The sequence below is a fragment of the Lathamus discolor genome, chromosome Z (genome assembly GCF_037157495.1).
Source record: "Lathamus discolor isolate bLatDis1 chromosome Z, bLatDis1.hap1, whole genome shotgun sequence".
NCBI lineage: Eukaryota > Metazoa > Chordata > Aves > Psittaciformes > Psittacidae > Lathamus > Lathamus discolor.
In genome coordinates, this window is record NC_088909.1 from 90,991,036 (window position 1) to 91,010,288 (window position 19,253).

At 37.1% G+C, this 19,253-nt stretch overlaps 1 protein-coding gene across 3 annotated transcripts in view; it reads left to right on the top strand.

Annotated features, from left to right (window-relative positions):
* The window catches only part of LOC136004829 (3',5'-cyclic-AMP phosphodiesterase 4D), a 353,696-nt gene extending 334,702 nt beyond the window's left edge, over positions 1-18,994 (top strand). For all 3 annotated transcript variants that reach the window (XM_065661714.1, XM_065661715.1, XM_065661716.1), the window contains 9 exons: positions 2,331-2,424; positions 5,745-5,917; positions 6,878-6,976; positions 7,058-7,222; positions 7,711-7,810; positions 12,484-12,638; positions 13,139-13,261; positions 13,732-13,914; positions 14,522-18,994. In XM_065661714.1, coding sequence (XP_065517786.1) covers positions 2,331-2,424; positions 5,745-5,917; positions 6,878-6,976; positions 7,058-7,222; positions 7,711-7,810; positions 12,484-12,638; positions 13,139-13,261; positions 13,732-13,914; positions 14,522-14,932 — 1,503 coding nt within the window. In that variant the 3' untranslated portion in view covers positions 14,933-18,994. The remainder of the gene's footprint in view (positions 1-2,330; positions 2,425-5,744; positions 5,918-6,877; positions 6,977-7,057; positions 7,223-7,710; positions 7,811-12,483; positions 12,639-13,138; positions 13,262-13,731; positions 13,915-14,521) is intronic.
* Positions 18,995-19,253: the final 259 nt, after the last annotated feature.

The following is a 19,253-nucleotide window of genomic DNA, read 5'->3' on the forward strand; positions in this document are numbered from 1 at the left end:
TGATTCCCAGTATGCAATAACAAACCTACTTACTCCCTGCAGTGAAATTTATGATTCGGAAGAGGGGAAAAAAGAAAAAAATCCTTCCTATTTGTTGTGTTGGGTAGCTGCAAACAAACACTAATTTCTTCTCCTTTCAAAGCTTGTAAGGAGATTTCCTGGAGAGTACATATCACTGGTGGCTAGATGGTCTTTTTCCAAAGTGTGGTGCATGACCCAGGGGTGTTGCTGTGCAGCAAAACCAGCATGGCAAAGTTGGGCATCTTCTAAAATGGCTTACTAGGAAACAGCCAGACAAAACTACTTAGTTGGTATCTGGTGAACTAGATATGTTAAATTAAGAAAGAGAGAACATTGGAGTGGTGGATATACTGATGACATGTGTGGAAGTTAATGCAATTTCATTAACTTCTTACATTTTATTAACGTTCGTATGCACAATATTTAATTTAAAGCTGACACTTCTGGATACCATCTGGAGACAAGTCATTCTGTGAGATCTTCAGTTTTTGCCTTAAATAATTCAGTTTCTCACCATTGTGGGTCAGGAGAAAAAGCATGCAAGTGTGACTTAAGTATGTGTTAAAAGTTTAATGATGGGCTTTTAAAAAGATGATTTTTGGACCAGTCACCTTACCTTTAGGCGAGCTTGACTTTTTTTAACATTCGACATTGGTGACAAACAATAGGCCTCAGTATATAGGTTGATGCTGGTTTCGTGCGGAATGTATAGCCCTATAGTTCATAGTATGTACAGCTGTACTTGCAGTATGATTCTAATTTTCAGAAATGTGTTGAGCACTTGCTAGCAGAGTTATATGTGAGATCAAAGCTGAGCCTTTGGCTTGTGACTAAAGTAGGATTCAGTCTTTGTAGCTCAGGAGCTTCCTGAGCTGATGGCATGTCAAGATGGCAGGAAAACACAGTGGATAATGGTTAGAGTGTTACATTAAAGGTATTTTTTATTTGGCACACTGTGAGCAATACGGTAATTGGTGACTTACAAAGACATTGTGAAGAAAATAACACCTTTCACTATGCAAGGCCTCTTTGAAGAAAGGGCTTTGATGATTCCGGTGGGATGGAAGGGGGGTGGTTAATGTTTAGTCTACTGCTTTATCTCCTTTGAAGAAGAATAAATTACCAGTTTTCAACATAGAGGAATTTTTACAGGGGTATATACTAAGGGTAGCTATTGCTTGATGTAATGAATAGTCATAACTGGGTGAACAAGGTGAAAGATGACTCTAAAAATGGCACAAGTCATTTGGCTTTGTTAAGAGAAAAAAAGGTGACAGATTGTTAATAACAAAATAAAAGAATAGCATAATGGGAGGTGAAATTCAGTAGTGATGGATACTCTTTATACTGGCAGTGGCTGTTTGAAAGTTAGTAAGTAGGGCTGAGTTCTGTTTATTGATAACCAAGGCGAAGCTATAGTGAATGAAAATGCATATAAGATAACTAGAACTGTATTATGCGATTAACCTGTCTAACACAATGCCACAAAATATTCTTTAACCCTGAAGTCTAGGAGGAATCAAGAAAGGCTCAATAATGAGCACCTAATCCAGTTATGTGTTTCAGAGAGCCTTAATGTCCACTTCTATCCTGTAGAGTGCCTGGAGTGAACTGTGGTCTTAGAGGGGATGGTGTTTCCAGAGATGGGTGTTTTCTACTCCAGTGCTTCATAAAAATGCTCAAAATTTTCTGAGGTTGTGCAATGCTCAAGTCATTGAGCTGATCCAGTATAATAATTTTAAGTCATGCAACAAAAGCTACCTCTATTCTTATTGAGATGTAGGTAATCAGTAAGATATTTTGATTGTTTTGAGCAGTGCTGTCAAACATATTTGCATAGGTTAATGATGAGAGAGAAAACAAACTTGAAAAATTACAAAATGAATAGTTAAAAAACGCCCAAATAAATTAATTTACAAATATGATAGGAAAATTATAGTAAAGAAATGGTCCTATGTGTGTTTGTATTTTCTCTCCAAATTAAAACAAGAAACTTGTGAGACAGTAAAGTTAATTACTTACGTATACATATGTCTTATAGTTTTCAGTTACTAGAAGGACCCTGTGCCTAATTGAATCACTATAGAGTATTTTAGGAGGTATAAAATTATGTTGTCCAACTCTTGAATAATTAGTAGGGTAGACCAAATTTGTATGTTATTTTTCTGCTTTCATAGTTCTCTTCATTTAAAATGTATTCTTCTTGTCATGTTGTTTCCCCAATTAGAAATTGACGGCTTTTTCTCATCCTAACTGAAATGCATCTTGATCACTAACTTCATGCTTTTATGCTACGTTTTGTTTTCCAGTTCAAGAGAATGCTGAACCGGGAGCTAACCCACCTATCTGAAATGAGCAGGTCAGGCAACCAGGTCTCAGAATATATATCAAACACTTTCTTAGGTAAGACTATAATAGAAGTTAATTTTTTGTCTCTTTTTCTTTTTTTTCTTTTTTTTTTTTTTAATGTCTGGGCTGTGGTAGAGCTTAAAAGCAAGTAGCTTTCCATATTAATTTCTCTTTTCAGAGAGTGTACACTTAGTGTTTCATTGTTCAGTGTTTGAGCCGAAAGATCATATTAGATCCATTTCCCCACCGCTCAATTAGTTTGTGTATGTGGTTTCCCTGTTTGTGTAATTAGATAAATATTCATATACATATTTTCATGTAACATTACAGCTACTATATTGCTATCATATTAAGAAATGAATTTATAATGATCTAATTATATATTTAAAAGAATTCTTCCACTCTGTTTCCCTTATGGAAGTTACTGCAAAGAGGTTTCAGTGTGCTGGAAGCACACAAGCACAAGTAACCTCATAAAATCTTACGGCACTCAGTTCTGATGCTTTGGTGTTCCATGCTTGCCCATAAACAGGTAGGTAAATATGACTACGTCAACATTAGAACAGACTTCTGCCGGAAGAATTTGTGTGGCTCATGAGCATTTAAAAAATACATCTAAATTAGGATAACAAGTACTTTAAAAAGTGCCAGTCATACATGTTAAGATACATCATGTTTATTTATCTTCTTCTTTTTGTGGGTTTTTTTTTTTGTGGGGTTTTTTTTTAATAAGAGGTTATTTTAAAGTACATTTTATCCCCTGCTTGTCACCGTATCCTAAATGGATCACTTACTGTGTCTGTTGAATTTACCCATGACTGCAGTAGCTTGCCTGAGCACTGTGGCACAGCAGGGTTTCAGACAATAAGGAAGGGGTTAGCCTTCATCATGGAGAACCAGTATTGCGTGCTTTCACTGAAAGTCACAGTGTACAGCTGCCTGAGAAGATGACCCACTTAAGCTGGAAAGCTTGAGATACCAGTTTCTGCTTGCCTTTGCTTGAAAGCTTAAGGCATGGTAATGAAATGCATCTGTCAGCCTTTCACATGAGACATCAGTCTTGAGCAGAAGAAAGCCTGGAAGGCAGTCACTTCTAAGTTACTGAGCTATGGGTAGTGTTTTGAGGCTATGTGAAAAACTAGAATACTTAGAATTGTAAGTCCAAGAGGAATACAACCTGGAAAACACCTCATCTACAGAATTATTTTTTAAATAGACTATTTTCAATATATGCATAGTATGTAAGTTCTGAGCCGCAATGTGGAGAGGAAAAACATTCTCTCCATAGAAAAATGTAATTAGTCAAGTTAGCTATTTTTTTTAATACATAATTTATCTCCTGAACATCTACAGACTAGCTAACATTTGGAAGGTAGTAACATGTCATGAGAAAACAGGTTTTTCTGTTCTTAAGAAAAACCCCACAGCACGACTGTTTTCCCAAGTAGGGGGCTATATGACATGTATGAAGTTATCCATAATGACAACAAATATATTTCTTGTGTAAGAACTAAGGATCCTACATCAACTATAATAATATTTAAGTTTTTTTCAATGTCATTAATCTGTTTTCCTGTGAATGGCAAATGTAAGAGAACCTTCCAATGAGCACAGCGCAGCTGGGGTCAGAATGGCAAGCTGTCTTTCCCAGATGTTCAGATGGGTGAACAATCCTTTCCCCTCTGTGCTCATAGTTACAAAAGCAGAGGCAGTCCCATGGAATTCCTCTGGAGATCTAAAGTCATTCAGACAGACACTTCCTTTCCCTTGAGTTGGTCTGGCAGCTCAGCTTGCAAACCTCCCTTTGATGGGCCTAAACTTTGTGTGTATGACTAAAACCATAAACATCAAAGCATGAACACGAGTCACTGATCCTCATCTGCTGTCTGTTTGCACCAGCCAAGAGCTGCAGCGCTCTGCCTCCCCCTTTTCTTGATTGCCTGTATGAGGAGAGCTTGGTGGGGGCAATCAGGGCACTCAGTGCTGCAGGCTAAAGCTTGGTGACATTTCCGCAGTCTCTTGTTCGCTGTGATTTCTTTGGAATTGAAGTGTCCAGTAAATGAGACTGCTAAAGGCTAACGTCAAAAAAAAAAAAAAAAAAAAAATTGGGGGGAAAAAAGAAGGCGTGAAGAAGCAAACACAATAGCAGTCTGGTAAATAGAGATGGACTTGCTATCTTTGTCTAGTTTCAGTGTCTTTATTAAAAATTACTATTTGCAGGAAGGAAAAAACAGACATGTTTTAAAGAGACCAAATTTTTTTTTTTTTTTTTTTTTAGATTTGCTCCTTTTGTTCTACGGGTTTTTTTTTAAGTCTTAGTTTTTTCTAGGCTTCTACATTAGAAACATCTTTTCTGGATTTTCCTGTTTTTTTTCTAGACTATTCCCTGAGGACTAGAAAAGATAATGATGCATCTCAGCAAAGAAGAGATCATTTGGAGGGAGTCATTAAAACTTTGTATTGAAATGTAGTATGAATAAGAATCAAACTAAATGCAAATTCCTAGCAGGTTTGCAGGAGAGTCCTTTGTTGCACTCTCCTGGGTTTCTTTGGGCACCACAGACATCTGCAGTGGTCTATACCCCTGTACTGTTTCTGCAGGCAATTCCCTAAACATTCTAAATATATTCTCAGTTTGATCCTTGTCTAAAGTTTTGCTGGCACGTACATTGATGAGGCATGTGGAGTGGTGCTGCTGACACTGCTATGGAAGCAAAAGCTCACAACAATTGCACTGGGTTTTAGGGAAGCTGTCTTTTTGTTGGTATTACTTACTCTGGCTGGGAGGTGAAGAAATGCACTGTGCTGCTAGCGCAAACTGCCTCTGCATGCAGAGTGCTTGTAGATGTGTCTGGCAAAAGGCTTTCCAAGTTGTACAATCTTAACACAATCAGGACCAGTCCCCAAGTATTGGGTCCTTTGAGTCCTGAAGAAGTTTTCTAAAAGTTTACATGAACTACTGTTTTGATTAGTGTTGAAATAGGTCTTCAGAGAATATTTTTCCTGGAAAAGAAGACATTTTGGATCTCCTTGGAAAATGGACACTTAGATTTCTGTTTAGTTGCAGTAACATTTTTATGATGAAAAGTTTGACCCTCTCTACAGTGCTAGGGGATACAGGAGAAGTGGAAATCGGCCAATTTAAAGCCAGTTCAGGAATAATGAGGCAATTAATGAAATTGAGATCCGCTTTTACTGAGGTATAGGTCTTGTTTATCTGTTCATGATTTTACTGCTCTTGAAGTATCTGTTGCAAAACCTCCAAACATAAAAAAAGTTTTTGTAAGAATTAAAATATCCATAAGATGCAACTCAGTGGTGAATTCTGACATATTTGTAATTGCTTTAAATATTGTTCTTTGTCGTTCTTTAAGACAAACAACATGAAGTCGAAATCCCGTCTCCAGCACAGAAGGAGAAAGAGAAAAAGAAGAGGCCGATGTCCCAGATCAGTGGAGTCAAAAAGCTCATGCACAGCACCAGCCTAACTAATTCTAGTATTCCCCGATTTGGGGTTAAAACAGAGCATGAAGAGAGTCTTGCCAAGGTAGAGAATATATAAAACCTTGAATTTAAATGGCTGAATTAAAATGGAGGGTGAACTTGTCAGTATTATTCAATCCTCCGCTTATAACCATTGATTTCTACCTGTAGCACCAAAGGTCTCACTCACTTGAAGTAATATAAATCGGGTGAAGTGGAATAATAATAAGTAAAATCAGAATTAGGCCATAAAGCTTAATTTCCACATGAACAGAATTACATCTGGAATGTAAATTAGCATTTGTGTATGCATTATTAAAGCTGCTTATTCATCATAATATCTGAAGAATGAAGTGTAAAACCACCACATACAGGAATTAAAATATATGGTAGGCCCATGTTTTTTCAAAAAGGCACAACTGATATATAGAATTAAAGCTATTCTTACAGGTCTGGTCTTTAGCTGTATTTTCTGTTCATTTTTTGGTTTTTATTGGTGTTATTTTTGGTGACATTCCCTATGACTTTTGCACCAGCAGCTAACTAGTCATCAGTATTCTAAAACTGGCATAAAGTGATTATTCATTTAATTTTAGAACATTTTGGAATATGCCTATCCTTATATTTTCAGGAATCTCACCTTTATTTGAAGAGTGTTTCTGAGAACCAGAGAGGCAGCAGCAGAACCGCAACATCTTCCTCTCTGAACTCTGTTGTCACTGGGCAGTGAGATAGCAAAATGTGTCTGTTTAGCTCTCTCAAGATACTGTGGTATTTTTTCCCTGGAGCAATCCACTTACAAGTCAGTCTTTCCTGTGAATTAAAAGCTGAAAAGTTAGTAGCTGCGGATTCCAGTATTACAAAATTAGTAGCAGCAGCTTTCCTCCTCTCCAAGGTTTAGCATATGACTTTCACAGTAACAAGGTTTGAATATTGATGAGTCTGCTGTTTGTAGCTGCTTCAATCAAAAATCATTCGAATTTGTGTTAGGTTTCAACGTGTTTGTTGCTTGATTCTGCCCTAGGAACTAGAAGATGTGAATAAATGGGGCCTCCAGGTTTTCAGAGTAGCTGAGTTATCTGGAAACAGACCTTTGACAGTCATCATGCATACCATTTTTCAGGCAAGTAGCAGATGTGCTTCTTTTTGCTTATCTCAGTGATTTTTCTGTGCTTCGAAATCTTAATTGTCTCTCTTTTTCTAGGAACGGGACTTGCTAAAAACATTTAAAATTCCAGTGGATACTTTAATAACTTACTTAATGACCCTTGAAGACCATTACCATTCAGATGTGGCATATCACAACAACATACATGCTGCAGATGTTGTTCAGTCAACCCATGTCCTCTTATCAACGCCAGCATTAGAGGTAAACTATATTGAAGTGGGAAAGAGGCAGGCATGAGAAAAAGGGCCATACTGAGACTCTTCTAAATATTATAGATCTTAGTTTCTGCAATATTTTTTTTAAAAATCTTAACACTTTTTAATGAATTCTGTTCTCTTAAAGATATTTTGTGAGGATCAAAGCTTATTTACATGCAAACACTGCAGAAAATGTCACATCTTTTTCTTCTTAAATCATGAAATTTAGTGCTGTTATAGGCTTTTTCATTTTAACACGATGCATAACTTGTTTCCAAAATCTCATTACTGATAATACATCCTGTTCTGTCATTATTTCCCATGGGGGATTCTCATTAACCACAATTAGTGGATTGCTTATGAAAGATAGTGTTAAAATGGGAAAATGGGATTCTCTCAATATAGGGATCTGAACTGAAAGTACAGTCCTTCTTACTGAAAACACTTTTTTCGTTGATTAGTGATTGCCCTTTATGTTTCATGATTTTCTAGGCAGTGTTCACTGATTTGGAGATTCTTGCAGCAATTTTTGCGAGTGCGATACATGATGTAGATCATCCCGGGGTTTCAAACCAGTTTCTTATCAACACAAGTAAGTTTGATGTCCATTGATTTTTCTCAAAAATTTGCTGCAAGATCTGCACATAGTGCCTGAAAAATACATAGTTCAGTTCTTGTTTGCTGCTGTTACTTTACTAATAAATAGATACGTGTTTGTATTTTAAACTGGATATTATTTTGCATTTCTTGTAACTTTATGAAGGATTAACATAGTACCCTCTAACAAGAATTACTAAGACATCAACTATAAACCTGGCACTGTTTCAGTGTATTGGATGTGGTCTCTCCTGGAAGTTAGTTGGCTTACATTAAATCATAGAATCATAGAATAGTTAGGGTTGGAAAGGGTTTTAAGATTATCTAGTTCCAATCCCCCTGCCACGGGCAGGGCTGCCTCACACTAAATCATATCACCCAAGGCTCTGTCCGACCTGGCTTTGAACACCGCCAGGAATGGAGCATTCACAACTTCCCTGGGCAACCCATTCCAGTGCCTCACCACCCTTACAGTAAAGAACTTCTTCCTTATATCCAATCTAAACTTCCCCTGTTTTAAGTTTTAACTCGTTACCCCTTGTCCTGTCACTACAGTCACTAATGAAGAGTCCCTCCCCAGTATCCTTATAGGCCCCCTTCAGATACTGCAAGACTGCTATGAAGTCTCCACGCAGCCTCTTCATGCAGCATGTCCTTTTTATGTTGAGGACACCAGAACTGCACAAAGTCCTCCAAGCTCTACTCTCCTCTCGTGAGGTGTCACGAGAGCAGAGGGGCAGGATCACCTCCTTTGACCTGCTGGTCACACTGCTTTTGATGCAGCCCAGGATACGGTTGGCTTTCTGGGCTGCAAGCACACACTGAAGCTGGCTCATGTTCATTTTCTCATCAGCCAACACCACCAAGTCCTCCACAGGGCTGCTCTGAATCTCTTCTCTGCCCAACCTGTAGCTGTGCCTGGGATTGCTCTGACCCAGGTGTAGGACCTTGCACTTGGCATGGTTGAACTTCATAAGGTTGGCATCAGCCCACCCCACAAGCGTGTCAAGGTCCCTCTGGATGCATTCCTTCCCTCCAGCGTATCAACCGAACCCCACAGCTTGATGTCATTGGCAAACTTGCTGAAGGGCGCACTCAATCCCACTGTCCATGTCACCAACAAAGATGTTGAACAAGACCAGTCCCAACACTGATCCCTGAGGGACACCACTCGTTTCTGCTCTTCAGCTGGACATTGAGCCATTGACCACAACTCTTTGTGTGCAGCCATCCAGCCAGTTCTTTATCCACCGAGTAGTCCATCTATCAAATTGATGTCTCTCCAATTTAGAGACAAGGATGTCATGCAGGTCAGTGTAGAATGCTTTGCACACAGGAATTGATAAAAAAAGTTGTGGGAGAAAAATGAAGGGTAATTTAATAAAAATCCAAAAAGGAAGACAACAGTTTGTGTTTATATTGGAATTATATAATACAGCCAAGGATAGCCGTACATTTTTAAGAAATTCAGAAGCAAGCAGACTGACAGATGCATCTCTGTCTCTCCATGGCTGTACTTAGTTTTTGATGTCTACATACTTATGCGTTGTGGACTGAATTTTCTCAGCCTGTCCCTGCAAACTTTTTAATTATTTTTTTTTCTTTTTTGTGAGTCTCTTGCTGGCACTCTGTATGTGCAGGAAAAAAAGCCCTAATGAAATGAGACCCTACTGTCATCTCTAAAGTTGTTCTGCATTCCTCAAGGCTGTTCTCTGCAGCATTGCATGAACCTCCCTACCTCTTTAGTCTTCTATTAGAAGAAAACACTTTTAGTTTTGGAACCTGGTCATGACACACTGAAGGGCTTCTTGTCCCAGTGCAACCTGCTTTGGTTACGGTGGTGTATATTACTAGTGTAAGTGGGTAACACATTGTAGGTCAGTGCACGTTCTGTCATATGATGTTACTTTTGCTGTATAACAATTTCCCCTTTTGTAACTGACCAAGAATTAAAAAAAGTTGAATAATCCAAGCACATAAGAAGGAAAAACTACAGAAATGGAAGCATACCTAGGGTTGTGTATTTGGCCCATCTGGTTGCACGTTCTTAGATACTGTCATTTCAGCACTTGGGTGAGTAAAATAACATGACCCGAATCAGCAGTATAGTTTGAAGGGAGCTCCTCTTCTGCCTCATTGCTGCTGTACATTCAAATAAGACCTTCACTCCAGTTTAGCTGGCATCTGATTTTATTTCCCTTGATGTCCTAAGGGCCACCCTGTAGTGAAATTCAGTTTGATGACTCATCTGCATGGAGAAGGCTTGGGGTTGACTTCAGATTTCTTAGTAACCAATACAGTTCAAGAGCATTGTCTAGGAAGAGAGGTGAATCAAGCCTTGTGCATGAACGTGTGTAAAACCTAAATGTTTGAGTGGGCATATATAAGTAAAGTTTTATTTGTTCAGTCACAGATTGAATACTGGGATATTGGTGGCTCTGAGGTGCTGTGAGGAAACAGCAGAGCTTTTAAGGTTTAAGCAGGATAGCTGACTATTTGAAGGAACAAGTAGTGGTGCATAAAGCTTTCACTTCTATGAAGACAGTTGAACTTCAGCTGTGTTAGGAGTGATTCTGATGCTGCTTATTTAATGCCTTAGAAGAAATGCCTTGTTTTTCTCAATTCAGCTTTTGATAGAGAAGGCTTCTGTGTCAATCAGGTAACATCACTAACTGTAACTGCTGTTGCCAGGCTGAAAGACAAAGGGATTTTATCCCTTTTGAGTCCTGTGTGCAAGGAGGAAACTGTAGAAACACCAATAAAGACCATCTAATTTAGGTCTCTTAAATGCTAAATTTTCCTAACTGGTAGAAGATAATTTGCTTCCACCGAGTTTTGTTTTCCAGTGAACCACACAATGTATTAACGTTTCATTAAGTTTAAGAATACATTTTTTAGAAAGCATGAAAGACTTACAGGTACTTTATGTACATTTTGTCATATTTCTACTTATTTTTTATAATTGCTTGCATTTCTGAATATTATTTCCCTATTTAAGCATTTAGTCTGTTACGCAATTTTCTGAAAAGCTGATCTCTCTTGAATGGTATTAAAGAATAAACAAAGATGGATTATATTAGTGTCAGAGGTGATGCTTATTTGATCAGTGTGACTCTGACCTTCCAGACAAATACTCTTGAAAAGCTTGTAATGTGTTACCAGATTACTAAGGGGGAACTTTCTTTGATTTCCACCTCCATTACAAGGTTGGACACATTTTAGCTCTTGTCTGTAGCTCCAGCTCTTCCAAAGTATTCTGGCAGTGTTGAGTGTTTTGTAGTTGGGGCTCATCAGAAGGCTGTTTGAAAGGAAAATAAGCTAGTGTCTGACATATTTGTAAGTAGGCAAGCTTTGTAAATATTCTGTGAAAAATGAAAGACCATTTGACAAATTCACTTTCTTCTTCCTTTTGCTGTTATAGTTTTGCTGCCATCAGGATAAGGAAAGGTAGAGGAAAGGTTTCCTGATTCAAAAGATCGATCTAAGACAGCAGGAGAATGGATAATGAGACTAATGAAATCTGAAGAGTAGAGCTTTTACAGGCACACCATTGAGCCAGAGGGATTTTAAAACAAAGCTGTTGTAGAAGAAGAGGGCAAAGAGTAGAATAGACTGACATATGGCTAGATTTAGAATAGAACAGCTGTAATAAATAGAAATTAGTTTCCTATATGACAAGTGTGATTACATTAAAAGTATTTGGTTTCTATGGCAGATTCATTTGCAAGCTGTGTTTTAAAACATACGTAAGCTGACATTGTGGTATCCCTGCGTAGAAACTAAAGCTGTGCAGAAAATTGTCGTAGCTGCTTTTCTTTGTTAGAGTTAGATGTTCAGCAGGTCTAGGAGACCAATGCAGACCTTCTCTGTGTGCCTAGCATAAGCATTGCTAGGAAGATGTATGTTATAACATATTGAGTTAAGAATACTTCTGTTGGAGAAGGCAGCATTACAGCATCTGGTGCTGACCACACTCAAATATGAGGCAGTAGGCAAGGCCACTGCTTGCATTTTCAAGCCACATGACCTTCCAAGAAAAAGACAAAAAGCATAACTGTTACCATCCTACCAGCCTCCTCTCAAAATATCCAGTTGTGATGGGCTGATGACCCACTGGCTTAATCGGTGAGGCATCTGAGTGCCCTTGCTAACTGCAGAAAGATGTGGTTTGAAAATCTAGATGTGTGCTCTGTGCCTGACCTGCAGCAAGGCCTTAGCTGTGTATTCCCGGTTCTGTGTGCTGGATAGCTGCAACTTGTCTTAAACAATGGAATTTTAGTAACTGGGGTGGAGAAAGGCATGAGAAGAGAAAATTTCAGTATGTGTTTTAGTTCAGGTGTGGTTACACATATATTTTCCATGTGACCTCATGCAGATATAAAAATGCATTCTGAAAAATACCTTCCTTGTATTTTTTATTGCTACTCCAGGCATGTGTACATGCTTCACTGCAAAGAGTTTTCTGTATTTTCCTCAATGTACTTTGCTTTTATTTGTTAAAATGTTCAGTTATGAATCTGTAACTTTTGATACTGTGTGAACTACAAGAACTCTGTTTCTAAAAGTTCTTCTCTAAATCTTTATGAATGTAATAAATTTGAAAAATCTTAAGGGGCTAGGGAAAAGCACAGACTATAGTAACATTCTGCCCTGCGATTGTTATTGCAGATTCTGAACTTGCCTTGATGTACAATGACTCATCGGTACTGGAGAATCATCACTTAGCTGTGGGCTTCAAGCTGCTGCAGGAAGAAAATTGTGACATTTTCCAGAATTTGAGCAAAAAACAGAGGCAATCATTGAGGAAAATGGTCATTGACATCGTGAGTTCTGTTTGAGAGTCCCTCTTCCATAGTGCTAGCAAATTGAATAAAGCACAGGAGCTTTTATGACAAATTGCATGTCATTAGACCCATAGCCAATGAAGTAAAAGTTTGAAGTTATATTGTGTCTTATCCTCACATGAATAGTGTGTTGTTTTCAGTTTCAACAACTATCTATACCTTTTCAGAAGGTATACTATCCTCCTTCAAGCTGATTTTGTTCTGACATGTGTGTTATTTCACCACTACAGTTAGAAATTTAGTGCTGATCTGATGATGAATTTAGGCTGATCAGATCATTCTAAACAATCATTTTGTCATATTGTTAATATAACCAACATGAAAACTTACTGTTTTCGACACCAATGATGTACCTGACTGACTTTTATAGTGTATGAAGATGCAGGAAATATGGGTTCGCCCCAGAACTGTTTAAGTGTTTAAAGATATTTTTAAAAATCAGTAATTTATGTAATGTTTTTTTGTTTTTTTCTTCCAAGGTACTTGCAACAGACATGTCTAAGCATATGAATCTGTTGGCTGATCTAAAAACTATGGTTGAAACCAAAAAAGTGACCAGTTCTGGTGTCCTACTTCTTGATAACTATTCAGACAGAATTCAGGTAAGAAGGTTAATCTGCAAATGGTCACTTATATCAATTTACATCCTCTGTTAACATTGGCCTGCCCATTCTTCAGCATGGATTAGATCAGGTGTCTTTTCTTAAACCATGACTCCCTGCACTCCCTCTGAGAGTGACTCCTCCCTGTAGTGTGACTCTGAGAGAGTAATGAGGTACTAGAGTACTTCTGGACTAAAAGAGGCTTTGGCCGTCCATTCAAATTATTGGCACCTGCTTGGTTGTTTTCTCAAAGATTTTCTGTGCCTCATACAGGCATAAGCAACAGAAATGAGGTCATTCATGACTATTACTGCAAGTGTGAAAAATAGCTAAGTACCTAAGTTTTTTGCTGTTTAGAATAAATATTGCACTACATATATTTTCAAGATTCTGTTTCACAGGCACCAAAACTGTAAATGGAGCTGTTTTTGTCCAATGTAATAACACCACAGGTGTTCAATCTTTTTTAGGTTCTTCAGAATATGGTGCACTGTGCAGATCTAAGCAATCCAACTAAGCCACTTGATCTCTACCGCCAATGGACAGACAGAATTATGGAGGAATTTTTTCGTCAGGGAGATCGGGAAAGAGAGAGGGGAATGGAGATAAGTCCCATGTGTGATAAGCACAATGCATCTGTAGAAAAATCACAGGTAATTGGTTTGAGTCGGTAGTTAAATAACACAGTATGGCAGTTTAACAGAAAACCATGGTCTGTAGCCTTGTTTTGATTGATTTCTGAATGCACTATTTCCTTTTTTGCTTTCTAGTAAATTAATTTGGCTCCTGAATAGTAAAAACGGGGAGCTGAGATTTTTTTACTATGAAAATATAATGCATTGCAGTGCCTTTGCTGAAGGGATTCCATCGCTGTCATAACGTCAAATGTAGTATACATGTCACAAGACTGTTGTAGAGCCACTCATTAGGATTTCCTTCAGAAACAGAATTAAATATAAAGCAGTTTGGCTCACTAAATTCAGTGGAGTTGTTTGGAATGAACATTTAATTTGAGAGCAAATGTGTTGAAGTCCTTATCCAATATCCTAAATCAGACTTTTGAATGTGAAATGTAAATGTAAAATGTAAACGTAAATGTAAAAGACCCTATTTACTACGTAAACCAGCATGATTTCCTTTCAGCCACCTTAGAGAAGTGTATCTAGTGTCTCTTACTAGTGCTTTTTTTTCATATTTTATGTGATTTAAAAGCATGGTTTTGAATAAGAGCTTATCCTCATTTTGTATTATTTGAAACAGGTGGGTTTTATAGACTATATTGTTCATCCTCTGTGGGAGACATGGGCAGATCTTGTTCACCCAGATGCCCAGGAAATCTTAGATACACTGGAGGACAATCGAGAATGGTACCAGAGCACAATCCCTCAGAGTCCTTCTCCTGCAGCTGATGACCAGGAAGAGAGTAAGCAGACCCAAACTGAAAAATTCCAGTTTGAACTAACACTGGAGGAAGATGGTGAGTCAGACACAGAAAAGGACAGTGGAAGTCAAGTAGAAGAAGACACTAGCTGCAGTGACTCCAAGACTCTTTGCACCCAGGATTCAGAATCCACTGAAATTCCTCTTGATGAGCAAGTAGGGGAAGAAGTAGAAGAGGAGGAGAACCAGACAGAACCTTATGTGGTAGAAGACCATACTCCTAACACGTAGCAAGGAGGATGCAGTCTCTTTCTCTCTTGCTCTCTCCCTTTCTTCTCTTTTCTTTCTCTTTTTATTTTCTTCTTTTTTTTTTTTTTTTTTAATTGGATAATGGTTTTTGGAATGTCATCAGTAGCCTATGTCATATGACATAGACTACAATCATAGTCACAACTCAGTGTCATCTCCCAGGATGTTTGTTGATCAAAACTGATGTTGATGATTCAGTTTGGCACTCAGGAATATTGAAAAAGAAACTTTTACTTGCATGGCATCAGAAAGCAGGGGTGGGAACATCCATAAACTACATCTTCATAAGCTCTCCATTTGTCAGGTAGGATTAAATAACAAATGTTTTCAGAGGAGTAGCAGCTGTCAACTGAATGCTAATATGCTTTGATAGTTTTTGAATTCAAGCAAAGCATTGGATAATGTTTATCATGAAAGGAAACAGACAAAAATAAACTGAGGTTCCTACTGGAAAACAAATGTCATAAATAATGAGACACAACATGATTCTGTTACCAACAGGAAGATGAGCTATGAAAATTGCAAAATTTTAATTTTGTGATTTTGAATCTTCCTGATTGTGATTGAAAAAGGTGTGACCCAGTGGGCTGCACTAACCTCTGCGTTTTGTATATTATGTAGAAGAGAGGCCTTTTGTAGAGCTTACTTTTATTATTAATTATACTGAGGTATTATATTTAAAGAAAAACACTTTCAGACTTCATCTGCCACTTTTATTTTTTTGTTGTTTGTTGTTGTTGGGTTTTTTTTGTTTTGTTTTGTTGGGTTATTTTTGGTTTCTTTTTTGGTTTTGTTTTTGTTTGGGTTTTGGGTTTTTCTTTTCACAAAGAGTAACTTGCGAGTTTTCAGTACAAATCTGTGCTACACTGGATAATACTTTTTCTCCTTTCCTTATTTTTTTTGCACCTTAGAATCTCATGGTAATATTCAGCTGTAAAAGTATTTTATATATTAGTGAATTCCATTAATATCCTTTGTTACATAAAACTCTTGCAGGATGATAGTTTGTTTTGTGTGTTTGCTTTTCATCACAATTTTCCCAAATGTATTACAAGAACTTATGTTTTGATTTTGCCCTTGTAGTGGCCTGATCCTGCCAATTCTGTCTTATTACAACAAGTGGTCCCAGCAAAACCATTTTGGACCACTGAGACTAGGATTTGCAGGACTAGAACCCTAGTCCTGCAGGTAAGGAGGACTTACAAAAGAAAGGTAATGAATTGTCATCTTAATAAAAAAGCACTTCTGCTGTAAAAATTTGTCCCTCGGAAAAGTGATTCCCAGACTGTTTTTGGCTGGGATCTGTAGACTGCTAAATCAGAACAGGCTAATATAATGTATGGGATATTTATTCTGGCAAAAAAAAGCATTAGTGTAGTATTTCAAATTTTGTCTCGGTCTTGACTTCTTATGTGTTAATAATCTAGTAAACCATTTGCTAATCTGTGTATAACATAATAGTAATGATAACATTATTTTTTCATGTCTGTCTTGCAAGAAGAGCCAGGTCAGTCTTGTCTTTTTATGTTTTTAAATAATGAGTAACGCATCAGGTGTGTTGTTTACTCCACATTATTTCAATCTCAGACCTTTTCATCCTTTACCCAGCTTGTGCTGGGAATCCTGCTTTTCAGTTTGGTGGGTACTGAAAGCTTCTGTAACTTGAAAAGTTAAAGAGAGGTAGGAGTTCATATTTGTCATTTTCCAGTCCTGTTGTTTCTTCACGCGAAAGAAGAAGGAATTTTATTTCCTCCACTTGCAGGTTTGAACGTAGAAGACGGGAAATAGTAGCTTAGGGAAGCTAACAGACTCCTACTCTTTAAAATTTTTGTAAAATGTTAATATGAAGATGATTTCTTAACAAAAGAAGATATCAACAGTCATTATTTCTCCTTTGGATTCATTTTGTAGTAAGTTAGCAGATATGAATATGGGGGAAGGGTGGTTAAGTGTCTGAGATCTAGAATAAAAATGATTTTTAATAATTTAGGTTTTAAATGTATTTTTCGTTCTTCTATATCCAGGTCATAGTTTCTTTAGTCCTCACAGGGCTTTAGCACAGAAGATACTGAAGGAGAAAAGAAAATATAGAGAACACATGTTTTTTTCTCAATTTTTGACTTTTCTTCATAATTTATTCCTAAACCTGATCCATTTAAAAGTCCTTTCAGTCCCCAAGAGTGCCTGGAACCTTAATAATGGAAAAGCAATATGAATTCTGAAATAACCAATAGGGTTTTTTTGAAGACGTTTTGTATCTGCACTAATTGAAAGTTTAAATGAAGAGAATGACATTATATTGTGAGAAACGCATCCATGTATGTGGACAATCGGAGAAAAGATAATGTTTCTTAGAACTGGGGATATAATGCATTGTACAATCTTTTTCCTCTTTTGCCAAAGTGTGTTTTAGCATTGTACACTGCTTTAAAACAAAACAATTTACAAGTGGCTTTATGTGTTTTGAATATTTTTGCCATAAAAAAAATGCAGTGAGTAGCTATTGAATGTGTGTGTGGGAAGAAAATTCACCTTGCTTGTAACAGTACACTTTAGCTTGCAAGTTACTGTACTTAATAATGCTGTATTTGAATTCTTAAATTGTTTTGTGTTATTAAAATGATAATGAAAGAATATAAATAGAACAAATAGCGTTCAGAAGTTTAAAACACTTGACTGAAATGGATTTTACAGAAAGCTTTGACAGTTCTTTCTAAATGCATTATTTATTTTATTTGTGCCATGAGTTTTTCTTTCTCACCAAATGACCTTACCTGTAATACAGTCTTGTTTGTCTGTTTACAACCATGTATTTATTGTAATGTACATACTGTAATGTTAAATGTAAATTATCAGTTCTTACTATAACATCATCCTTCTCTGGATGGTGTTGCTATCTTTGGAAACTCTTGGCGAGAGAATGATGATTGTGTTATACATATCCCCCCCCCCTTTTTTTTTCTCTTGTTAATATATTCAGTGTCACCTTAAAGCTTGTTTATGGAAGATTCAAGAAAAGTATAAAGTATGTAAAGATGTATCAATTAAAAAAGCTGCAGGTCTTTGGTCCCAGGGCTGTGCCTTAACTTTAAAAAAAATTCTCCTTCTGTTTGCTGCATTTGAAAGTAAGGTAGCCATGGGGCTAGGGCTGGGCATTTCTACCATATTTTTAGTTTCTGACTGATGGGGTTACCTGTACAAGCTAATATGCATGATACTACAATGAACTTTCATTCAAGAGCCTACTGGAAGTTTGAGGTTTTCCAGACACCTGGCAATATAATTGTATTGCTTCTCCGATTATCTTTTTACATCCTATCACTGGGGATAATTGCAACCATTTTTTGCTCCTTAAAAAAAATAAAAATTGATGCTGTATTCAGTACTGAATTTCACAGAAACAGCTTTGGAAAGCATCTCTAATAAGCACTTGATTTTAATGCATAAGGGCATAACTCATACACATACAATCATCTGTAATATCCCTTTTTATTCAGTAGCACAAATTATCATGTATACACAGAATCCATAAAGCAGAACAAATGACAGCTTTAATTTTCAAAATACTTTCCAACACCAATATTAGTGTTAAAACAGCCAAAGTTTTATTATATGTAAATATATATAAGGCTTTGTTCAGGTGTGTAGAGCATAATGCACTTAGATCTACAGGAGTGTGGTAAACCTTTAGATCTTTCAATAAACTAGTATTAAGTTTGCGGGTTGGACTGAGCATCTTTTGCTGTTTGATTGACTTGTCATGCTGCTCCAGAGTACTTGGAGCTGATGACTTGGTCAGAGTGAGGTTAACACCTCTCCTCCATTCCAGCGATGCCCAGCCCTTGTAGCATGCAACTTGTCTGGGAAAGGAAAGATTCTTTTTCAGTGAAAAACAAAGCCTCCCTTTGGACACAAACTGTAGATTTTAGCAGCCCTGGCCCAAAGGAAATTGATTGCTTATGTTTAGAATGGTATAAAATGGATACTGCAACAACAGAAGTCCTGAACAATTTTTTTTTTTGTTTAGTGGGTTTTGGTTTTTTTGTTTTTTTTTTTTTGTTTGTGTTTTTTTTGTTACTCTTAGAATTTCATTCTTCTTTGGGGATGTCTTGAGAGTGGCAACTTGTGTGAACATTGCACATGTCTATTATTTCACTCGTTTCTTAGCCTCTCTACTGCATAGGGGATAGTAATGTACATCAGTACCTTCATATGAAATTTTATATGCAATGGAAATAAAAGCATGGTTTGATTCTGCCTAGTTACTTTATCGGAATTTTCTTTTGCAAGTGAAATATTTTTT